The following is a 20,006-nucleotide window of genomic DNA, read 5'->3' as shown; positions in this document are numbered from 1 at the left end:
CACTGAATCAAAGCTGTGTGCCTCAGATGAGACAACATATTAAAAGTCTCGGGTCCGAGTGGATGCTTCCCTCCACTCCTCATCCTGCCCCCTCCACAGGAGGATTAGCCAACAGCTCGCAAACCGTGCCCTGAAGTCACTGCAACCTACTACTCAGCACGTTCAGAAAAGCCAGCAGTTATTCCAGCTTGCTTCGTATTCCAGACAAAAAGCTGTGGCACTTTAGCACCTTTTTCAAACATTGCTCAGCCAACCTTCCTGCCTCTGCCATACGAGCCAAAGAACCACCACCCAACACCACCTTTCCTGAGCAACACCTTCCCTGCAGCACAAGCCCAAAACCTTCCACTTCCTCCAGGTGGCCAAGGTGGTAAGTTGAAAGAACAAGAGGAGCAGCAACTTTCACACCCCTGAACTGCGTCAGTCAAGCCAGCTCTGACCTGGTAAGTCTTCCGATTTCTCTGAAACAAGAGTACTGACATTATGTCTAGTTCTCGTGGTTGGAAGACCACCTTCCATACCCTTTATGTGCTTACCACAACAGAGCTCTGACCTCACCGCCAACATCTCTATTCCCTACTCAACCTACTGCAATACAAGCTTCCTAAAGAAAAAAAGCTGTGTTCACTAACGCAATGTTACTTTTCTAAGCCTACAACTATAATAAAAGCACAGTATCTTCAGCAGGGACATCTGGATATTAACTCTTACATTTTTATCAACATTTTTTATTTTTTGATATTTTTAAAAAATAATCATTAATCAAAAAATTGATAAAAGCATCACTATCAACTACTTTTAACAAGATCCCAATTTAAAGTAAAAAAAATGCTGTAGTATAACTCTCAAATAAAATTACTTACCCCGTTAGATTTTCCCCCTTGTTTATAACAACCTGAAGATGCTTATCAGCACTGCTGTAGCTAACACTCATATGAGTAAATCATTCCAAGTGAGAAATATGCTTATTGCATGTTTATCCAAGGACCTTTACTCCCACACCCTGTATTTTAAACACCTGCAAAAGGTGTTTATTACCACATATATACCTGTAAATATCACCCCCTATAAATCACAACATAAGCCAGTAGGTCATCTTAAGTGGATGCATCTGCATTGCCCCGGCAGCTGCTCTACCCTCTATCCCATAGTTAGAAATCAAAAGCAGCAGGTACTCAACATTCAACCTTTGTTTGCTGTGCATAATTCTTGATAAATCTCTCCATTTCTCATTGCAACAGAATTAACAGTCTATGCATGTGTGGGAATCTCTCTTCAGAAGGCTTCTGACACTGTCCTCCTGGTTTAAGCTGTGAGAAAGTTAATTTTCTTCTTCGGAGCTGGTACAGTGCTGTGTTTTGGATTTAGTATGAGAATAATATTGATAACACACTGATGTAAGCATTACTTAGCAACAAGTCAAGGACTTTTCAGTTTCCCATGCTCTGCCAGTGAGCAGGTGCACAAGCAGCTGGGGGGGAGCACAGCCAGGACAGCTGATCCGAACTAGCCAAAGGGATATTCCATACCATAGAACGTTACGGTCAGTATATAAACAGGGGGGAGCTGGCCGGGAGGTGCCAATTGCTGATCAGGGACTGGCTGGGCACTGGTCAGCAGGTGGTGAGAGCTGTATTGTGCATCACTTGTTTATCTTGGGTTTTAGTCCTCTCTTTTTATCTTCCTTTTCATTACTACTATTATGTTTTACTTTATTTCAATTATTAAACTGTTCTTACCTCAACTCACTGGTTTCACCTTTTTCCAGTTCTCCTCCCCATCCCACCAGCGAGAGGAGCAAGTGAGCAGCTGTGTGGTACTTAGTTGCTGGCTGGGGTTAAACAACAACATCCCTACAACTGATTCATAAGGTAACTACAACCAATACTACAACAGCAAGTGAGAAGTTGACCTTGCTATCTCTGCCAGGTAACAGTAATTACCAACCTACTGTCAAACTAAAGAGCTTTATTTCATAGGGTTTGCAGGGACCACCACATCTAGCATTGCATCACCTTTGTGTTTATTAAATTTGAAGACAGCACAAGGCTGAAATGGAGGGCAAACATATCAGAGGACGTAACAAGAGCTCAAAGGGACCTTAAGCTACAGAAACTAGTCTGGAGAAGCCTCATGGGACATTCCCAGGTGAGACTTAAGAACAACTAATTTCCTAGAAATAAGAGTCTTGAGAGGAACTTAAAACTCTCTCCTTAACCCTCCCTAAAGGTCATGGGTCTTCAAATACATAAAAGACTGCTGCAGAGAACAGACTAACATGTTCTCCATTCTCCTGCCAAGTAGGACTAGTAATAATTAGTGAAAAGTACAGCTTAGGGCTTGATGTGGCACATTGAGAAGGCAACAGAAAACAAAGATCCCTACCAGATATTCCAACACCTAGCAGGCAGCAGATAATTTGTGCATGCTTAGCATTCTGCTAGCATTTTTACAGCTATACGTTATTTTTATGGCATTACAGTAAGCTAGGATTCTTGGAGGAGGCTTGAGGTGAAAGATCATATTTCAATACATTTTAAACCTCTTTACCGTTGATTCATCTTTCTCCTAGAATCCTTTTCACTGTAGCTCAGCTCAGTCCTGGATCTCCCTTTTACATCTTGCTTTCTAAGAAGTATCTGCTTAGTATAATCCTAATTTATTCCTAATTGCAATTGTGTCATGTTTTTCTTCTCCTTTCTTAAAACGCACAAGCTCCCCACCTGTCCTCTTCATATCCTTGGTATTCTAGAATAAGCTGCATCATAAACAGGTACCACTCAGCATGACTGGCTTTTACACTGCACCTCTAGTTCGGAAAAACACACACAACAAATAAACAAAAAACCACCACAGGCAACCTGCCCGTTTTAATCAAAGACACAACACAAGCTACTACAGATCCTCAAAACAGTTATGTGCACAGTAAGATTTACTAATATTTACCCACAATGAGAATCAGTCTCAATTCTTTTAAAGAGACTGAAAGTTGTTTTACAAAATATGCAGATGGGTAGAGATGGTTCAAACCTTTCTTGCATTGACAGAAGTTTCAGTGCAGAACCTGCACTCACATTGCAACCGATCCAGAAATCCTTTTCCATTACTACTTGTGCTTCGAGAACCTAAAACATCTGAGGTCTCAGCGTAACTATGAGACTTTGGTTTTCATTTCCATGAAAAGGCAAGGAAAAGCAACCCTAGTTTAGTAACATCCTTTTGCCTTTGGAAGAGCTAAATCAGACCTCCCTTCCCACGCATTTCTGTCCTCAAAAGCAGCTTTCAAGTCACACACATTCACAACGTTTTTCTTGCTTCTCTGCTCACTCAACAGGTTCACACTCCACAGGCTAGGCTTTTAGTCTACCTTTTCTGTTACAAAGTTCATCAACACTCTATCTGTTTATCTGCTCCATACAAACCGATAAGGAAATAAGCCCACAGAAGATAAGTAGGAACTCTTCAACAGCTACCTTTCTGCTGAGCCAGCAAGTGCTGTTTCTGGCACCATCTGTGTCCTGAAAGTCTGTTCTCTAGTGCTTTATTCACTAAACATGGAAAAAATGTTTGGAAAGAAAGTATCTTGAAGCATCTTCTACACTGAGGAAGCTAGTTTTAAAATGTTTTTAGTTTTCAAATGTTTAAAAAAAAAAGAAAGAAAAAAAAGGGTGACATTTCACATAACAGCTCCTTCTCAGAAGAACTCTAAAATAAAATCTGATCATGCACATGTCCTTCATATTACTGAATTGATATAATAACATCTATATGCAATTTATGTGCGAGCAGAATAAACTGAAGATGCATTCCAGAAGTGATGATGCTTTTATGGAACTTGGGCACTCATCCAGAGTCCTCAAACCCAGACAGTCCAGTGAGGGAAGGGAGAAAATCCAAAATTACCTCGTGGATGAGTTAGAGAACATTATCCTGGATAAACCCCTACTGGTCCAGACTCCAGTTTCAGTCTGAGGCAAGTCGTAAATTTTCTTAGTTCAGATGCTGCCTTCCCTCCACCTCCAGTTCCTCCTAATTGGGCAAGAAGTCTAAGAGTACCCAACCCACAGGTACAGAAACCTGCAGAACCTTGCCAAAAACGTTCTTGTGAAGTTAAAATTAATTAGCAAGCAAGTTTTGTACAAACTTAACCTTGAATGCCTTGGAATACATTAGAATTTTGAATTTTATCTTTTACAGCTGCACTTTTAAGAGTCAGCTCTTCAGGATAGCAACCCTGTGGTTTTGTTTCAATATTTGTTTCAATAACTCAGCAGATTATAGCAGGTCATTATCTGCCTCTTTGCTACCGCTTAGCCCTGAATGTGGTCTAAAAGGGTTATCTTCCCTTTTTTACTTATACCATTATGATCTGATAAGTACACAGAGAACTCTAAGATTACCCAAAGGACGCAATTACAAGTCCAATTGCTATGGCAGGTTGTAAAAGTCAGTATTTTGGTTCAGTAGCTTCAACCTATGTGAAGGAGAAATCTAATTGGAACATTTTTCTCCAAAAAGGCAGACAGAAAAGGAAATAGTAAACCTGAGTTTGTGTACTTGGTTTACGCAAAGTCTTATTAATAAATGCTTGTTACGCTGTGCCCATTTACACCCACTGTTTAATTCCCAATCTAGATGGAATAACTATGGGTCAAGTGTCCTACCTCACATGCATCTTCCAAGGGTTTCCTTAACACTGAAGTTCAATGTATTCTCTTTTCCACGTTACTAAAGGCACTAGGACTTTACCAAACAGGCAGATATGCCACTTAGAAAGATAAGAGGGTACACCAATGAAACAGTTTCAGGGTTTTCACAGGAAACTCATTTACTCCGGCATTTCATGAATCTTAAGAGCCAGCTCCCATCTGCATGGAGAGCAAAGCACATGTATCACCAGTGGTGCACCTTCCTCAGCTGACGTATTGCAAAACGTTCTCAATTCAGATTAAACTTCAATTTATTCCCCGAATGTTTTTCTGGTTTTGAAAACCAGGAGGTAATACTATACTCTGGGGTGCTCCAGAGTAGGAGCTACTACCAAACTCTGTTAGGCTTCACACACAAACACTTCAGCTACATTACTGTGGGATCAGCATCCCTACCGCTCTTTCCAGACCTGCTTTCCCCAAACCCTACGAGCTGCATTTGAGAATATTATGGATGCCTTCCTTATAATAAAGGGGTTTCGTGGGCAATTTGTTATAAGCCAGAGACCATCTCTGTTGGGTATGGATGTTCACAGAGACACTTGCTAAGTCCCAGTCCCACATGGCCCAAGATTACAGGTACCACTGCGTGACACCAGCAACAAGAACAGCTTCAAAGCACTGAACTAGAGGCACACACACAAACTGTCATGGGCATGCCCGTAGGCTGTATAAAATTCTTGTTTTCTATAAAGAACAAAATTAAAACACAACAATTATTTCAACAGAGCTTAAGAAAACACTTTTGCAAAGAATGACAAGGTAACTTTCCTAATAATGCTTATACTGGGGGGGGGGAAATTTCAGAAGAACACTAATCTTCTGTTCTTTTCACGTATCCTCATGTCACTGTAAAAAAAGGTGTCATAGAGTACTAAGTGTGTTTTGTATTTCAGTATCAAATATACACAAGGGCTGATACACTGAACTAACCTACAGACCGCTTTTACCAGTAGTTTTTGGTTTGGTTTTAAGGATTTCACACCCATTAGAAGTAGTCAGTCTTGATTCAAGCAATTAACAAAGTAGTGATGAGGCACACAGATTGGCACAGAGGGACTATAAGAAACAATTTAAGTAAAAATGCTCCAGCTGCCATACACACATACCACCCCCTCAGAAAACATTATGCAAGAACACTGCTTCAATATAAATCCTTCCCTGTATGCGCAAACCTTAACTCTCCCTACCGAGCAACTGGTTGCAAGAAAGACATGTTTTAAAGAAGAATCATCCAAAACTTTCTTAATAGCTCAAAGGAAGCTTCTGCAAGGTCTTTTAGCGTCAACAACAACAACAAAAGATACCAGATCCCAAGGTAAGCCTGACAAAAGACAAATTCCCCCATTAATTTAATCATCAGTTGCTGGTTTTTGTCATTAGCATTCTTTTGAGAGCATACAAAACTTACCTGCGCAGTGCAGAAGTGACAGACCACCCGCACTTACAAAGAAAAACTTTAGGAAGTTTGTGGACAAACCATACTCTGCAAGCAGCCCTGATATCACAAGAGAATACAAAAGTATTGCAGAAGTTATTTTGGGGCCTCCAAATTCTGTGACCAAAGGTTCAGGTCTGTACAAGCAGCTTCAGGACATCTAGGCAAGGCTGAGATTATGTTAACAGGGACAATTTTAACTCTTCCTTGGCAACATTAAGACACCAGTGTTTTAAAAACATGGGCCAGAGGGAACATCTGTCTGAGACCAGATGTCACCACAAACTGCAGCAACAAAAAATCAGGAAGCAGATGCAGATACATGTATGTAGCTATTAATGCTTGTATGTTACAGGTAAGGAGGGATGAGCAGGTAAAAATTTTGGTGTACTCCACTCAACAGTGCTCACACCCATGTTTATTTACATCTTACTGAATCATGTGCCTCTGATCTGATATTCACTATTCCTACACAAAATCCTCAGAGGCATTTTGTACCAAAAAATAAGTTAATCCTCAAATCGGTCACCCACCCTCAACCATTTCTACTACTACTCTTCCCAAAAGCTTGACAAAAAAGCAGTTCCGAATTTGAAATAAAGGGTATCAGATGGATACAGTTCAACTGAGGGGAGCACAAGGTTTGGGAAGTGCGGAGAAAATGCTTATACGGAGTGCAGAGACACAAGGACAGACCGAAGCCATGAGGGGTGGTGTGTGCTGATGTCTTACAGAAGCCCTGCGGTTGACAGCCGAGGTTGGACAGAGCAATGCCTCCGCTCTTCTCCAAAGCTAGGAAGCAATCGGGCCGTGCAAACAAAGAAGTAGCTGCAGATGGAAAGTCAGATGAAGGCAGCAGACCAAACCTGCTCAGAGAACAACGCTACCCAAACCTGAGCTTTATCCTCTCAAACCCTCTACCCTTTAATCTCCCCCAGGCAATAGGATGAATTACTACTAGTAAAATGCAAAGACAACATTTTAAACACATACAAAGTAGAAAAACAATACAGAAAACAGATCCATTCTCACAGTAGCCCATCTACTGCAAAAATTAAAACACTATTTGTGGAGTGTAAACAGCAAGTATACAATATAAAAGTGAGAGCCAATAATTGTAATAGCATGAGCAATTTGCCATAATGCCACCACTACAGAGGAGCAAGGAAAAACAAACAACCAAGACAATATCAAAGAAGGAGGATCAGCGTTAAATTTCTGCTTTTGTGAAGGTCTTGGCCAAGCATTTAAATACAAACTTGTATTAAGTTTACCAAACTCATACACCAGACACCAGCAAGGTCCAAAATGGACACGCTTTCAGTCGAAGAGAGTGACTGCATCAGGAAGTCAGCATTCACCAAGGAATCCATTTCAACATTTTTTATGGTTAACTCTGAGAGCAGAAATGAAGGCAGTTATCTGAATTGCTTAGAAGGCTCTATTGTTCCCTCTTCCAAAGGATTTTTCCCCAGAACAGAATGGGTGGTGTCTGCGCAAAGCAAGTGAAAGGTGGGGGAAGGGGAAAAGAGTCTTGTGGATAAAGAGAGAAACAGAAATACAGTTTTAAGCACAGATACCAATTTTTAAAGTAACTTCCTACCTCCCACTGCAAGTGAGGCGGGATATTTCTGATCTGAAGCTTCCGACTCCTGCAGATAAAGAAAATAGTTAAAAAAAAAAACAGAAAGAAAACATTATTGCAAGATAGACCATACATAGCAGCGTCATACATTTAAGCATCTGTCGTACTAAGAGGGGCAAAACCAAATACATAATTCAAAAAAATCCCAACAGATCGCTGGGGGGGAATGTCAGGTCAAAACCATTTCAAGTCCAAAGAGCTGTTACAGAAATACTTGTTACACATTTGACAGCTGTTACATTTCATGAAGTCTCCACTTTTCTTGAAGACTATTTCTATTTCAGCTTTAAGGCCTTCAGTATCTAATTCTCTCCACTATAAATGGGTGTGATAATCCCGTGTATTTGTACTGGGTTCCCCTCCACACAATTTAATTTATTTTTTTTTTTTTTAATTCACCAAGATGATACTTCAGGATTCTACATCCCCTGGAGGAAAAAAAAAAAAAATCTAAATTTGAATTAATACATTTGCTTTGATACTAAGCTTTTCATTAGCCTAATAACAGACTGGGCTGATGTTCTCCATCCCTGATCCGGAGGAGGGGGTAAGAATGAGTAAATTCATTGCATTTTCACCCCAAATTTACATCGGTTTTCACTTATCTAGTAAACAAAACGTTCACTTTGAAGTGCTACTGCAAAGCCTGTTAGTGTGCTGGCTGCCTTCACAGCCAAGTCCTTTGTCTCCTCCCTTCCCCCAAAGTGAGAGAACAAATAAATGCCAGAGATGCCACAAAACCCTTGGGATTTACAAGAATGTGTAGATTAACACAGTTTCAGCTGGGCTCAGGTAGGGTGTGCTGGCTGGGTCAGCCTGGCTAGCCTGAGAAGATCTGGGGAAGGGAGAGGGGACAGCACGCAGAGCGGTCCAGCCTAAAAGGTCTCAACTACATTTTGGTTCACCACTGCAGCTAGACTAAGTGTCTTGTGTTCAAACACTCCGGTTTTGTGTAGTGTTTTAATTGCTCGATACTGACCTCTCAGAAAAACGCTTCACCTTTTAAGAACTTCTTAACAAAAGTTTGTTAAAATTATAGAGACCAACAAAAATCTTGCAACAAAACAAGTTTTAGAGATGTTCCCGTCTAGCAATAAAATCAAAAGCTTTAATTTCCCCCCTCAGATACTTTTAAAATACGCTCCTCTCCCTAATACCCCCAACCCCCCATCCACACAGGTCTGCAGTGAGTGTTTTACATCCCTGGAAATGCTCTTCTCTCCACAGGCTTTGTCCAGGGCACAGCTGGAGCTCACAGCACAAAGCCACCTTTCCCAAACTTCTCCTCACATGGAGATGTCCGTCACACCCAACTCTATGGCGACCATGAGATCAAGGGACAAGCTCCCCCCCTCCAGAAAAGCCGAACAGGGCTCTGTTATGCAGCATTTCTCAGCTGTTTTCACTCCCTCTCAAACAAGTAAGAGCAGATTTCAGCATTCGTTCACGTAAATAGGCAAGGAAGGGAGAACAAAAACTGAAACCGCACACAACCCTATTTAAACTTTCATTTCCAATAAGCAGAGAGTCAGGAGCTGCTTCACTGGAATTGGGAGGGGGGAGTTTCCTTGAAGTCTGCAGATTTCCTCGAATTGTATCTCAGGTAGCGACACTGCTATGAAACATCCCCCTGAAGTAGTGATACACTGCTCCAAAATACCAAAATAATCTCAGACAGCAACCTGAAACTTGAAAGTTGGGACCTAAAGTAGAACATAAAAGGGGGATGTTCATTCAGTATTAAAAATCCCAAGCCACAAAATTGGCAGCCAATACGCTAAGCAGTGTGCTTCAAACTGTGCTGTGCCATTAGTCTCTCACACTTGTAGATTCAAATTAAAATTCACGTAGCAAGGAGTGCCACTTGCAGAAGGATCCAAGCACACAACAGCCCAGCCAGCACACCAGCAGGTCTCCCCCCAGCTCCACACCAAGCTGGGCAACAAATGCTCACGCCGAGCTGTGGACGTCCACGGTGAGAAGCAGAGGGGGAAAAGTCCTTTCCAGAAGCCCATATACAACTGACTCCACAACTGCCACCTCACATTTTTTAATTTCAGAAGGAAAGCCTACGTATCCTCTCCCTTTAATGCCCAACACCTGAGAGAGAGACAAAAAAGTGATCTCTATGTTTACTCAGTAAAGGACATAACACAAGGTTTGGAGGGATTTTTTCTTCCCACAACTTGAGGAACTGAGAAGTTTGATGCCACGTAAAACTTCTGCCAGCCAACATTTGTAGCTGTCCTGGTTTCAGCTGGGATAGAGTTAATTTCCTTCTTAGTACAGTGTTGTGTTTTGGCTCTGATGTGAGAAAAATATTGATAGGACACTGATGTTTTTAGTTGTTGCTCGGTAATGTGTCATATCAGGACAGTAGCACAGAAATAACTTGAACATCCTGAAAGGGAGGAGGAGGAAGGGAGAGAAGCAAGGAAGAAGTGCCACCTTAAAATTACCAGTTCCTCTACCACATTCATAAAGAGCCAAAGGAAATGGCAAGCCAAGTACAAAATGGGTACAGTCCCGCTGTGCACCTCCGTTTATGGCAATAGTGAGACACCTATTGTACAAAACTGAAAGGTCACTTCAAAAATACAAAAATAGCTATATGAACCATTTAATTTGAAACTATTTACACCTTCATCAGTTGCTTGACTGCATTGCAAGTAATTTTAACTTGTCACCCATTGCACAAGTTTGAAAACTGGTGTTTATTGATGCATGTGAAAATTTAAATTTTTTACATTGTTATATCAATTAGCAACAGGAAAAACAATTTCATAAAGCTTTGTGCAGCCTAGAGAGGAATCACACAGAATCAGTGTGATATAAAAGATCACAAGCACCTTTGAGACTTCTCCATTTCAGTTACTAACAGCTCCTATTAAAAAAAAACAGCTAAATTTCTTAACATTGCCTAAAAATACACAAAGCTTGTCACCCCTTTCCCCCTCTGCCCTTCTCCCCACACAGAAAGAATAGACAGAAATGATAAGCGAAATATTTGTGTTCCCAGGACCAGCACAAGCACTGAGCTAGCTGTGAGCAGACAGAGAATCCCCCACGCGCTGCAATAACCTGCGCAGCTCCTGCTCAGAAAGATCTCGCTCCTCCTGCCCTTCCCCGCATGCCGGCAGCCCCGTACAGCTCTTTGCTGCAGGGTGGCATCAGCGATGTGCAGCCACCTCTGCTGCGTGCACGTGAACCCACGGAGAATCAGCTCTCAGCTTCCTCAAGAAAATTCCCAAACCAAATGCAAACGTATAGCAAAGAGTAAGGAACAAAGCTGGGTTTGACTGAATTTACTGGAGTAGCAACAGCTTCTGTGAGGATGGGTTCTGACTTCAGAAAGCATGCTTATGCACAGGGACATAACTCTACGGGTGAGGAAAGAGAAAAACACGGGAGCACCTTCTTGGAAATACTCTCCCGTATCTCAGACGTCAGGTCTTTCGGGGTGCTTTCCATCTTCCTCATAACACTCTTCTCAGCAAAGCATGGTATTTGCAAAGCTCCTACAGCTATCACATCCCAGGTAACATAAACCTACAGAGGGTATAGTTTTATGTTGAAATAATCTTGGTTTGTTACTTTACAACTACTTGCGGTTACACTGGGTGTGTAAGACAAAAAAATAGTCTTTTGAAATTCCATGAAGGCATTTTATTACAATAGTTTCATTTACCATATAGCTTACCTAGTCTTAATAAATCCTTAGTAAAACACTGCCATCATCTCTCGTCAATGTGACTCATGTAAGCCTTGTATATACACTTTTTCCAGTTTAAGCAGATTTCTGAATTCATTTCTTCCATTCTAAATAGGCACTGCAAGCACATGTCAACTAAAAAAAAAAAGTCTGGGAAAATTATGTTTGTGCTCTGTATCAAAGGTTTTTGAAAGCTACCTATAGTTCACAGCATGTGAACAGGTATTCCCCCTTGTTTCTCTTTTTCAAAGACACCTAACACCTCTTATTGGCCAAGAACAAAACAGACTTCTCTGATTTCTGTGTAAGGTTAGTCCATTAGCAATTACTCTGCAATAATTTACTTTTCTTAAGAGGAATTGCACGCATTTCAATTTGTATTTCCAGGTGATACGCAGATAACTAGATTCAGTTACCTCACGCCACCGACGACCACGCGCCTACGTCAACATATTCATTCTTGGGGTGTTGAGACATGGAGTCTTGTGTTTGGGGGACATTAATCTCTGCAACACTGAAAGCAGGTAAAACAAAAAGACATCATTGTGTCCCTTTCACAAGGAAAGCAGCACATTTGTGCTACATGCGTGCGCATACACAGCAAGAGGGAAGTACCATAAAGATGGATAATTTACTAAAAGCCATCTTAAGTGATCTCTGAAGGGGTCATCTCTCATACGCAAATACAGAGAGCACATGGCACAGGGACACCCAGTGCTCTCAACCCACAGGAACCCTCCATACATATGCAACAATACTAAACATGTCTTAGAGAAAACGTGGTGGGAGGAGGGAAGAAGAAAACCCACAGTTTCTGCATTCTTTCTTTTGTACATACTCTTTCCTTCTCTCTCTGCCCTCCCTGTATACTTCACTTTTCCCTTCAACCTATCAAAACCCTCTTGGGTAAGAAAGGTCTCAAAAATTGTCCATTTTTGCATCCCTACATTAAATAAAATCTCACTATATGCCTTCACTCACTAATACAACCTCACTGTATGCTTTGTGATATTTAGCAAAGGCAAATCATGTAAGATCCATACCTCCCCTTAAGGGACAATAATGTTAAAAGAGAGACGACAGAAAATTATAAAGCATAGAACTATGAAGTATCATGCTTTTGCTCACAGTCCCTATTTTTATATCCCATAGGCGTGCCAAAATTTTACCATTTAAAGGGAAGCACATACACAAGTATCAAAGCAACCGCACTTCCACACTGTTGTTGCACCCATACTCTTACCAAACCCCTCTCACCATCCTCCCACCCCCCAGAGACCTGCTGCCTCCTGCTCTTTAATTCCCATTTCCAACAATAACGCCACGTAATAGTCTCTTATTTCAGCTGCCATACGAACTACACACAACATTAATGCCTTAAACCTGCACAGCACAAACCTACTCTTTTTAAACAAGCATGGGGGGGCGGGGAGTTAATCACATTTGAAAGGAGATCAAGTGAACATCGACAATGTTAGTTGGTTCAATTGTTTCAACTCAATACCTATGGGATGGAAAGTAAATGGTCTACCTTTTCCACTCTTAGGAACATGGAAAGAGCAAGCGCTTACTCATTCCATCCGCTCTAGGTAGGTACCACCAAACAGGTTACCTGGAAAAAGTCTCGGCACCTCACACCTACAGCACAGATGAAGGGTATGCCAATACCCACCAGCACCAAGTGCTGTTACTCCCTAGTGCTGCCTCCGAGTTCACGGTCCCCCAGCTCTGACAGCTATGCGTGATGCCCCTGCAAACCCACTCACTGAAACAATGCTTTCTCTCCCTGAGCTCCAAAGACCTGCATGAAGACAGAAATTAAAAAAAAGTCACTTCTCAAGCTTACTTCACTGACAACACAAACTTAACAGACAGCTGGAGATGAAATATTAAAGAAAAAACCCACACCACACAAGAAAAAACCTGCTAAGGGCTGTGGCTAATGCCATATGGTAAGAAACAACTTCCACAAAAGTCATCCTGACACGAACAGCCATAGAAACAAAGTTAGCAACTCCTACAGCCAAATGGAAAACTGCTGGTGATCTGCTGAATTTATAGGGGAGAAAGGGAAGAGGTGTCTTACTGTTTACTCTGCAACGAGCAAAACAAAAACAGGCAAGAAAAACCCAGCCCTGAAAGCTACCCCCACACACAGAGTTTATTAGTTTCTCCCACTCAGGTTGCTCCAAGTAGCTGATGCTTGATCACGGAGTGAATCAGTGTTTTTAATGCTCTTCTAGTGGGAAAGAAAAAAGGGGGGGAGGGGCAGGCACAGGTTTAGAGGATGAAATAAAAAAAACCTTAACTCTCAATTCATGTTAGTGTGGTTGGGGAAAAAAAAAGCAGAAGCAGGGGGTTTGGTTACAAGGTGAGGGAGGGGGGTTCTCCTTTTCTTCGTAGTAAATGTAGGTAATAGTACAGGTTAAGCCACTGCAGTAGCTTGTCCTGTAAGCGGTGCTTCATAAACCTCATGGGTTTAAACAGTCTTTTTGGTCTCTAAGTTGCTCACATTTGATTCCTGGAAGCACCTTACAAACAATAGTAAGTCCACTGAAATAAAAGCTTACTGAATGTGCATTCTAACCCATTTTTATATACATATGAAATTTTGTATGTGTACACACACAATTATACATCTTAATTTGCTTATTCCTAACACGTAATTCTGATAAATACAAAAGCAAAGGGTCAGACTCCTTACCTAAAAAGAAGGTATACTGAATTTCTCTTAAAAACCCACTCAGATTCAATAAAGCGACAGAGGTTTGCCTATCATTTCTGTTAAAAGGGAATTAATTTATAGTGTATGTTACAAGGCACACTGATGACACAGTTACTGTATTTGATCAAATCAAGCCATTAGCTTGTGAACCAGAACGTTATCTCAATGCCTTACCTATAGAAGAAAAAGAAAAATGGTTTCAAATACTGACTTGTTAACAAACACCACCAGGGGGGTTTTTTTGTTGGTTTTTTGGTTGGTTATTTTTTTTAAACACTCATCTGGACAGCAGAATACTTGAAGAGGAAATGTTACTGCGCCAATTTCAGACCTAAATCAGCAGTTCAAGCAGAGAAAGCTTGACTAAGCCACAGGCAAACTGCAGCAGTATTCTCTTTGGGTTGCCTTATTATTTAATCCCAGACCTGGATTTAAAAGCACTCTATACTACCACTCAGAATAAGGATTTTTCATGAAATTTAGACACGATTTTTTTCTCAAGGCTCATGCAAGACATAACGGTTGGCTCCTAACTACACTTTTCCCCTTTCATCTTGGTACATACAGCCCACCAAAGTAGCTGCTTTGGAGAGGTGTATCATCCCAGCATTCAGGATGAAAATCTGGCTGTTAATTACCTCCCAGATCCCTCTGTGCTGATGATCAAATTTCCTACCACTGCCTGCAAAACATCAGATTTGCTAACTACTTTCCACTGGGACAAACAATCGGAAAGCTGGCCATGGGGACAGGACACCACATAACTCCTCTGCCCAAAGCCACCAGCCAAACGACGGGGCACAGGGCTGCACTCTCCGTGCAGAATAAACTCCAGCACTCTGGAAGAGACTGGATATTTGTGGGCAGGATAGGATAGCTCAGGAAGCACAACCAGAAGATTTATACTGGCACATCTGAGTTACATCATACAAAATAGGTAAATCAACCAACGTAAGGCTGACTGTAGTTCTTATGTTTATGTCGATCAGCCAGAGAGAAGGCTTTCGCTCATTACCATTCACTTCAGGATTTCAGTTCAACAATTCTTCACATCACTAATTAGACTAAAAGCTTATATTCATTATTTGTAAATTCCCCTGAGTGGTCCATAAAGACATTTTAAAAAGAAAATTCTAAAGATTCTGCCATTACCATATTAATGTTGAACTTCTCCTTTAAAAAAAAACTTTCATTTTCCAGGTGCTGCTAAGGAGAGAAGGCTGGTTTTCTTTTAATTAAAGAATTAAACATTGCTTTAAATTTAATGGGAAGTTCCAGTATCCTTTAGGAAAGTGGGCTTTCATCTACCTTTGTGGCTTCTACCATTTCAGGCCTTACCTCTTCCCTCATACCGAAACTTTCGAGAAACTGAAATAGATTTTCTCTTTTTTTTTTTTGTTTGGGTTGATTTTGGGGTTTTGGGGTTTGGTGGTTTGGGGTTTTCTCTTGTTTTTTGGGGGAAGGGTACATTTTAGAGGGGGAGACGTGTTTATAATGCCACAGTTTCTCCTTCTCTCCTCCTCAGAGCAGGGGTCTGTATTCCTCAAACAATTACACTACTGAGACGATTTTGTTGACCAAACATTTTAGAGCTCTGGTCACCTGCCATTTATTCTCACACCCGACCACTAAATTGTACTTAACTGGGATGCAGATAACAGTGAAAACACTCCAGAGGTATATGAAAGACTGAAAATAACATCTTTCAACGCAGAAGTTCTTCTAAACATGCAAAAGACTTGTCTACTCCAGACCCTAACCAGTATGAACTATTAATCCCCTAATGATGGGACACAATGCCCATCTTTTATCTTTTTCCTCTCCACCCCTCCTCTCCTTCAACCACCAAAATAGCTAAAGGCTTCTTCTCTCCCTTCACATGTTTTCCCAGTGCCCACAGGGGCTGCCAGTTGAAACAGCCAATATTACCATCATGAGCTAACTAACTGTAAAGCTCTACATCAGCTGTAAGAAGCAGCTCTAGACTGAAACTTGCATATGATGTCCCTGCAATACATGGCCAAGTTAGGGGCCGGGGAGCACTAGATTAGATAATTTTAAAATTCCTTCTTCTCAATTTTCAGGGAATTCAGCTCCATTTAAAGAGCCCAGTGAGGAGAAAAAAAAAAAAAATGGTGCAGGATACTTCAGTGTCATTTCTGCAGCAAAAAAAGGGTGCAAAGACTGGAATAATTAAAAAAGCCAACAAGATACTTTGTTCCATGAAACAGCTGCTGGATGTACCCTCACAGTGCTTTTATTTTGCATGTCTTCCCTGCTACCATTACTTACACCACAGAAGTTTGCACATCAATTAGAAACCCAAAGGAAATAAGTGATAAGTGACACAGATATAACATATGATGTAAAACTCTGGGCAATGTTTTTTTGGTACAGGAGGTACGGCACCAGATTAGATCTTGTCTTAACAATAGCTCAATGATTCAACCTTCTCAGATCGAAATATCTAAATGAAGTTAGCAGCATCCGTAGCCACCATGCTGCTGAGACCAACTTGTACAACCACAGGCTGAGAACATCGGACACGTTATCCAGATTCCTTACGCCACAGCTATAGACAGGCAGCCTAACCCATTTTGTTCTCTTTCAGGTCAGGCTCAAGTGAAACGCTGGCTGCTCATACTCAGCAGAACATACCAAGTTTACTGTGTGCTCGAGATTAACCAGTCAAATTCTGTTCTGGTTTTGGGGGGTAGAGGGGAAACAAAATGATTGAAGTAAAATAGCAAGAATTGCTCTGCCTACACGCTTATAGCATGTAATCAATCGCAAGGCTTCTGTTACATAAGCTCAGAGAGCAGGGAACCTCTTATTTGCCACTTTCTTGCTATTAAATATTTGATTTAAACCTTTCAGGCTAAGAGCAAGCTACTTTAGAGCTTAAGCTGAGCGAGGTGTTAGGGTAGTTCAGGGACTCATCCCAGCGCATACTTCTCTGCTGCCACCGATTCACCACACACACAGACTTTCTAAAGAAAAACCCGTTTGCTGCCTCTCAGGATACTTTACCCAAAAAATGGCAGAAATTAATGTCCAATTCCTAAAATTATCTCAGTAAATGAAGATTCCTATGGGAGAAACACACTGAAACACTCACGCTGCTGAAAAACACCATCTAACTTCAAGAAGCTTATATGCTATAACTAGAAAAATTGAAAAATCTTGCTTGGTCTGCTTTTAAGTGTATCTATAAACTTCAGCTGACAAACATATTTACTGGCCTTTTCAAGTGTCTCCCATGATATAAAAGGATATTAACGAGGGCAAACTACTTCATTTAGGCAACTGTCTATATAATATCTAAAAATACGAATAAAGTCCCAGTGCTTAAAAGAGCAAAAACTAAAAGCAAGAGTTCAAAAGAGCACAGAGTTTGAACATAGAGCCACTCCTAAAGAATGTAGTGCATGTGTATGTGTACAAGCACATGCACGTGTGGCTTCCCACTCTGCACCTATCCTGGACAAAGCTTCCACATTTTTTTTTTCATAAATACATATATTATTCAACTTTGCAAGAGGACAGCTTTATACTGACATAATAATTGAGCATTTAAAACATATACTATGTTCATCATCTGATGTTCCAACAAAGCCTAACAATGCTCTCACATGGCTAAGTTGTTGTGTTTTTTAATTTAAACAAACAAATCTATTTTCTCATTACTGCTTTCCACACTTCAATCTCAAGACAAACCAAGAAAAGTTTAAAGAGCACCGGCAAGACAAATAGCTTCTTTTAAACCTTCTAGACCACACTAACAGGAATAGATTAAGTAGAATACTTCACCAGTTTTACAACAGAAATGTCAAATTTACCATACATTTCCTATTATTTTTGCTTTAAAATAAGTTCTTCCATATCAAAGAATTAATTAAAATAAGCCTTATTCACAGAAGTTTTAAAAAAACAGAAACTTTTCCAAGTATAAACTGATGCACACGATAACTAAGACACTGCACAGATACCAATTGTCTCTTTGATGCTCTAGTAATTATTTTACTAGTGCACTTTGTTGAACTAATTGAATACCAACAAGAAGAAATAGCACTCAAGTGCTGGCCCTTACTAATGGTAATTCCACGTGGTCTTAAACTGATTAAGCGACCTAAAGCAGATGAGGTATAACACCTCTACCAGAGGATTGCTAGAATGTGTGGGTTTTGCACTATCACCACCAAATAGTTTTCCTTCCTTTCTCTTGCCCTGTCAAAGCCCAAAAGCCATAGGAAGTGACTACTCTGCTGTTTGGCTTTGTCATTTTTATGCTGAACGTAACCAGATGCAGAATTTTAAAAAGAGTTATTGCTTTTTCTATACTTAAAATTACTTGCAAAGAGAAACAAATTACGCTTATGGTTTCCAGACATTATGGTCATTTCTTTTAATTAATTTTCTCTGAAGAGTTCTCCCCAAAAAATGGAATCCTATTCAGTTACACAAAAAATTGTGGGGACAGAACAGCACCAAATAAAATTACTTCATAGCTGTACTTGCAGCAAAAAGCTACACGTTATTTAGAACAACTGCATACTTGTATTCTCCCCTCAATAAATTTTATATCCTCGAAGCGCAGAATGCACAGTCTTTCTGCTGGGATGTAGCGCTAAATAATACACACACTTTGCACACACTATTTAATATATTAAGTTTTGATCTAACGACAGGTTACTGGACAAAATCTAACTTTTTAATTAACGTGTTTTAAAAAGTTAAATTTATAAAGTAATAACAACCATGCTAAGTTTTCTATTGTCTGCAAAGCTTATTTTCTCTTTTTTATAGGGCAGTAATTTTGGTCAGGGTAAATACATCTACACTAGTAACTCCATATTCTCAGTAAATATTTTGTACTGGCGTAGTTAAAGCATCACAGTTTATGTGTAAAGAGGGTTTTTTCCCATTTTTTTATGTTTACTTAATAGAAATAATGTTAATCATATATGCATTAAACTTCATTTTTAATAATTGACTTGCTTTTGTCACAGCAGCTTAGATTAGTGCACACAGCCTTACATAGTACATACAACATATGAAAGCAATCCCTGAGCTTTCATACCAGGCCTTCATGGAAGCCTTAGGAGTATCATTTCATTCTGTTCAACCAGAGAAGTCAACAACTAAAATTCAATTGTTCACAAATTCTAAGTTATGCAGCATTTTAATTTTAGAAATTTTCAAAGGCAAGTTACATTGAAAAATCAATTGTATAAGAGGCCTAAGTGGATTTCCATTAGTAAACTAAGTTAATACTAAATAATTTCCCCCGCTTTCATAATATTATTAAAAAACTGCCATGACTTTAAGAAGTGGCATATAAAGCAATTACAGGATGGCCACTATCACCTTTTAAATAACTCCATTGTTTTTCATTTTATTTTTCACAGAAAACACAGAATATAGTGCATGTTTTGAGGTTGAAGATCAGAGAGCATAGACTTTTTCACCGTCACTGTAGATTTAAATATATTGTTATGATCAGAGAACAAATTTCTGCACTGAAAACCACACTCTTTACACAGGGTAGCATTTAACATTTACACTATTTCAGTTCATTTTGTATTTAACTGAATAAAATTGTAAATTTGAATCAGTTTCAAAGCAGAGAAAAGGCCTATATTGTGCTACAGCTAACCAGCTGATTCATAATCTACGAGTTAATCGTCATTAACGTTGAGGTTATTTCCATTTAGTAACTTGCAGTTTTTCAAAGGCACAGCATTTTGCTAGATATTTAAATCAAGATTAGGCACAAA

The 20,006-nt window shown here is 40.1% G+C and overlaps 1 protein-coding gene across 3 annotated transcripts in view; it reads right to left on the bottom strand.

Moving 5' to 3' along the window:
• IGF2BP3 (insulin like growth factor 2 mRNA binding protein 3) overlaps positions 1-20,006 on the bottom strand; it is a 114,245-nt gene that overhangs the window by 80,755 nt on the left and 13,484 nt on the right. For all 3 annotated transcript variants that reach the window (XM_037383651.1, XM_037383652.1, XM_037383650.1), the window contains one exon: positions 7,751-7,799. In XM_037383651.1, the coding sequence (XP_037239548.1) occupies positions 7,751-7,799 (49 nt within the window). The remainder of the gene's footprint in view (positions 1-7,750; positions 7,800-20,006) is intronic.

This window comes from Falco rusticolus, chromosome 4 (genome assembly GCF_015220075.1).
Source record: "Falco rusticolus isolate bFalRus1 chromosome 4, bFalRus1.pri, whole genome shotgun sequence".
In the NCBI taxonomy this organism is placed as follows: Eukaryota; Metazoa; Chordata; class Aves; order Falconiformes; family Falconidae; genus Falco; species Falco rusticolus.
This window is presented reverse-complemented; position numbering and strand designations above follow the sequence as displayed.